Genomic DNA, 5,305 nt, shown 5'->3' with positions numbered 1-5,305 from the left:
GCTATCCAAAGAGAATTCAGAGGGAAACCGCAACTGCCCCGATTGTCACAACACCTTCTGGTTTGCATCTAAACTGCCCAACCTGACTTTTTAGTGCTTAGCTCATGGGGAAAATGGTCATTACTACAACTCTACTTTGGGGGGTTTTCTAACCCAAAATAGTTTTAGGAAGAAACAAAACTTGTTTTGTTTTTCCATTTAAAAAAAAAAAAAAGAAAACAGAGGAAGTTTAGAGGGCGAGGAAGGGCAGTTTCCCCTCATTTCTGGTAAGCCGCAATTTGCATTTCTTGTCCCGAGATGTCAGGCAGAAACACTGCTCCGCAGCTGGAGAATGGGCAGAGTGCCCAGGGCTAATGTTTTATCCTTCCCTGGAACGTGGGACAGCACATGTGGTGGACCCTAGGTGGGCTGCCGGGCCCTAGAGCCGGTAAGGTTTTTAGGAGGGTGGTAGGTTTTCCCTCTGGGTCCTGCAGAGCTAACACTGCAACCCCGACCACCCCGACGACAGACAGCATGGCTTGCCTGCCCAGATCCTTACAGCGTGGCTGTGCTTGCTGAGTCCATCGCTGGGAGCAGCATTCTGTAACCCATCGACCTGAGCTGCGACCTAATGTCTGTGCCAGGGTACAGCCCTGGCAGCCCTGCGGACTCTGCTGCAGCATCGCTGCGGGCAGCAGGCGGTGCACGTAGCAGCTCGTGTGGCAGAGAAAGCCGAAATGCTGTGCAGAGAGTACGATGTGCACAGGAGGGCGCCAGCTCCTCGTTCCCTGGAGCACGGCTGCTGCTGCAGCAGTACTTTGGTCTTTTAAGTTTTGCACTGCACAGGAAATGCCTTTGCAGAAAAAGGTCTCGGATGAAGGCGACGTTTGCTGCAAAGCATATGGGCCAACGTGCTGCGAGTCTTAAGCAAAGACACCAAGTACAGCTCTCTGATATTTAACCCGTGAAGACGCTTCCTCCAAAGTGTCTTGCACTTACCTCTGAGAGGGATGGGACCTGGGATTAAACAGAGGCCTGACGGTGGCAGTCCCCTACTCCCGACCCATCCCCAGCAAAAAGCCCAATGACTTGCACTGGCTCCAGCTGCTATTGCCAAGAGTTAAAATCCCCAAGAGCACAAATCTGATTGCTAAAAACTATCATTGGGACAAGAATCTAGCTCAGAGAACTACAATCCTCCTTTAAGCTGACTTAAAAATCCTACCAAAGGTGATTGCTCGGTTTCAGAAGCCTGGAAATGTGTCTGTGCATGCATGCACCCCCAAGAGATGCCCGATTCCCAGTCCTAGAGCCTGCACTGCAGTCCAGCTGTCGAGCAGAAACAGCACAAACTTCCTGCATTCAGGCCTATTCCAGCATGCTCCATATTCATGAGCCGAGACAAAAAAAAGACAATTTAGCGTTTGACTTCTGCTCCAACACTGCAAACAAGAGATGTTGCTGGTGTTGCAAAAGCAGCTAGACCCCCAGGACCCCCCCTTGTGCTTGGTGCTGTACAGATACAAAGCAAAAAGATGGGCCTTGCCATGCAGAAATTACAGTCTGAGTACTAGACCAGAGCTGAGAGGTGGGTACAGACACTCAGGAGAGCATGAGGATGCCACGAGCTGGTATTGGCCTCACCATCAAGTGTAAGATATGGGAACAGAGCTTCTGTAGGGGCTGTGGATCCTTATGGGATCCACGTGAGAAGGGAGAGGTGCTTATTTGCAAATCTAACCAGGGCTTGACAGAAGCCGGCATCAAAGACAACAAGAGCGTGGGGGACAGGCTAGAGGGACATGGCCCACCTGAGACCTTCGGTTATGTCCTAGAACTAGAATTCGAGGTAGCTACAGATCTCGCCATGTTCAGCTCGTGTCGACTTACAGTCCCAAGCTTCCTGTTCTTGCACACAGCCAAACTCCAAACTCGTCTTCTTACAGCAAGAGACCCACACAAAAACGGGAGCAACCGGACAGCAGCCATCGTGGCCCCAACTGCACACACTGCATCACTTCACCTGTCATTTCATCCCATTTTGGAACAGAAACATCATCAGGAGGTTGTGGGCATCCCTCTGATTGCAGCGCATGCCTGTCCAGGACAGCCTCTCTAGTAGCATCAGGTGCCACTAATTAGTCACCTGGGCTGTACTCGCACTGCGTCTTTCAGGAGAAACACTCTCAGCCCCAACCCCAAGGTGCTCAAATTGAGAGGGCGTCACTTAGGCATCTAAATGCCTTTGAGGCTGTGGGCATTTACACTTTGAATAGAGAATGTTGTTTTGGGGTTTTTCCCCCTGCATTTATGTCAACCCTTTGCATCATTTTTTCTTTTTTATTCTTTTTCTTCTTACTTCTTTTAAATAGAGAAGAATGACTTGAAAGTTTTGTTTTTTGTTTTTTTCTTTCTTTTTTAATCCTGCTGGTTTTTTACCTCGGAAATAACCAGACCATCTCCTCTGCTGTCCCGGGGTTTGAAGGCGGACATGTAGCTGTGCTCTTTACTGTGAGTTTTTATACCTGCATGCCAAATCTCCAACACACGCAGCCTTTATCCCCAGGGCTCAGTAGAGGCCTATAGCTCCTCGCAGGAACAAAGCCAAGGCTTTGAACAGCCCGACCTGCAAGCCCCTTCCCTTCTGCAGCAAGGATGCTCAACTGTGTGCTGCTCCACCACTCTGCAAACAGCTGGTTGCTGTTTGGCACTGTCAGAAACCGTTGCCCCATCAGCTAAGTATCTATATGCCAGGAGTTTCCTTCGGCATGTCTGTCAGAGCAAAACCTCTCCTCCAGCATAGCTCTGGTCACTGGAACAGGTTCCCAGGGGCAGGCAAGGGCTGACATAAAAGCTGGGGGGCAGGCACATGCGCGCGCACACACACACATTCAGGCCTTGTTTTTATGTCATCCCAACAACATGGGACACAACCCAGTCCCCTCACCCATCCTTCCCAGGTCTAGCACAGAGCCACGTTCCCCCACTTCCCCTCAGATTTGACTTCTGAGTTCATTTATTTGTCCCAAGAGAAATGCTCTGATCAAGGCACCCAAGAGGAAGTGGCAGCATCCTGTCTAGACACTCAGAGGCTCGCACCGCATGTTGTTTGTCAAACCCCAAAGAACCAGAGCAGACTCAGGCAAAGGCCAATGTGAGGATGAAGAGAATAAAGGTCCCAATGCAGCTCCCTAGAGGCTACTCCCATGCAGGGTTGAGGTACACTCAGAGGCTGGCAGCAGACAGAAAACCAAGGGCGAGGGACCAGGCTCAGCTGACCAGATTATAACGAGTGAGGAAGGCAGCGCCGTCCCAAATTTAAAACCAATTTCTACAGCTACGTGAATAGAAGTGCCACCGATGCCGCTGGGAAGTTGGTTTTAAATTTGGGATGGAGCAGGAATCAAAACCAGGTGCACCCTGGTCCCTGCAGCTGCATCACCCTCCTTGCACCTGCTGGAGGGAAGGGAAGGGAGAAGGAACAGCCATCACACAGCATCTCCATGCTTCTGGTCTGGGCAGAAAATCAGCTTCCCTGCTTAAAAACACAGATCCCGATTGTTAAAGGCTAATTTTGGAGGGGAAAGTGCACGTGGCATGCTTTTAAATAGGGTACTATCACAGTAGTAGCCAGAGGTCCCAATTGTCTTCAGGACCCCTCTGCAGTAGGTGTTGTGCAGACACGTGATAAAAGTCAAGCCCCCCACCCCAATCATTTTATAACCCAACATCTCGCCTACATGAGAAAGCTCTGACCAGCGCTACCAACATAGTCTGGGTAGTACAGCAATATGGAGACTCATTTGGGTACAGGAACGGCTTGTTTGGCTTTGCTAATGGTATCCCAGCCAACCTCAGTCACTTATTGAAATATTGAAAGTTCATGCAGGTGAGGAGCTATATCAGGATAACTCCGTCAACTTGCAGTCACCCTGGGAGTTAACAGCAAGCCAGCTTTTGCTGCCTTCTTACTTGCTTATAAGCTTTTTTGTTTTAATTTTGCAAGCAAGCTTTCTCATAGAAACCAGGCAGACAAAGAGGAGGGGGAAGGAACAGCGACAGTAGCCCAGTCTCACAGCAGGCCAGCGCTGAAAATAGCCGGCAGGTCAGTGCAGCATTCAGTCTGCTCTTCCTTGCTTTCTCCTTCATTGCAATTGCCAGCAGCTGGGGAAAGAAGAACTTCCAGACCTTCCGTTCAGACAGACGTTGTCTGGGCATTGCAGAACGAGTCAAGCTGCTGCTGCATGCTCAGAAGAGGCACAGGCGTGGAAGCACCGGGCCCCAAGGGGTATGTGACATGGGTCCGAGTCTCCGGCCACAAAGGAAGTGCAGTGCTGGGTGTTGCCATCCACAGGAAAAAGAAATCACCGCACAGAGTTTAGAGCAACTAGCTGCACTTTTTACTGTCTTCCTAAGCAGTCAGTCATGCCCAAAGCTTTGGGGCCGGGATGGAGATGGCACGGAGGTGTTAGGCAAGCATTTGAGTTAGTGTCTCAAAGTCTCATTTGCAAAATCTGATCCAGTGGTTCAGCTGTTTTAGACTCAATAGCCCTGGCCACCCAGATGCCAGCTCATAGTTTTCACTCCTTTTTTGACTACAGAAAACTAATAACGTGATTTTTCTGTTGTAAAGGACTCAGAAAACCCACAGCAAGGCAGAATGTTTTTAATGCTAGAGATTCCTATGTGAAATCTCTGGGTTTATCGCAGAATCATGTTTGCACACCTAACAGTGCAAACATTGTGTGGCACCCTTGAAAGGATCTCCAGGCACCCCAGGGTGCTGCTGTGACACCCTGGTTGAGAGTCACTGGTATAATCAAACTGGCTGGCACAAAAGCACCCACAAAACCCAGTTAAAATAGAGCTGGGGTTGCAGACCAGGAATGTAGCTGGAGCAGATGTTTGGTGGCCTTCTGCTGGAATTGCTCTCAATGCCAGGTTCCTCCTCGTTCATAAAGTGGACTGATGACACCAAAGTGGGATTAATGGCAAACACCAACAAGCTCTGGAGAGACTAGAAACGTGGCCAGGCAAATAATCCACTGGCAAATTTATCTAGAGCAACGGACCCCAACACACATGCACAGGGAGGAGAAACCTGGGAAAGGCAACAGTGCCAAAAGAGACAGCAGGGCATGAGCAGGCACCCAACTAGAAGTTGCTTTGTATCGGGGTATGCGACTTCAGGCACGACTTTCCAGGCTTCCTGTCGCAGAGGAGAATGAATGCTCCCTGCAGCTCTGATGAGGCTGCCTCTGAAATACCAGGTGTTGTTCTAGGCATCAGCTTATTGAAAGACTAAATAGATCAGGCTGTGGAAGGG

General features: G+C 49.8%; 1 protein-coding gene across 1 annotated transcript in view; it reads left to right on the top strand.

Annotated features, from left to right (window-relative positions):
* Nucleotides 1-5,305, top strand: part of PODXL (podocalyxin like) — a 42,048-nt gene that overhangs the window by 29,043 nt on the left and 7,700 nt on the right. The window contains exon 7 of the mRNA XM_019509619.1: nucleotides 2,434-2,490. Within this exon, the coding sequence (XP_019365164.1) occupies nucleotides 2,434-2,490 (57 nt within the window). The remainder of the gene's footprint in view (nucleotides 1-2,433; nucleotides 2,491-5,305) is intronic.

Source organism: Gavialis gangeticus, unplaced genomic scaffold, assembly GCF_001723915.1.
Source record: "Gavialis gangeticus isolate Ggan-Ray unplaced genomic scaffold, GavGan_comp1, whole genome shotgun sequence".
Taxonomy (NCBI): domain Eukaryota; kingdom Metazoa; phylum Chordata; order Crocodylia; family Gavialidae; genus Gavialis; species Gavialis gangeticus.
This window is presented reverse-complemented; position numbering and strand designations above follow the sequence as displayed.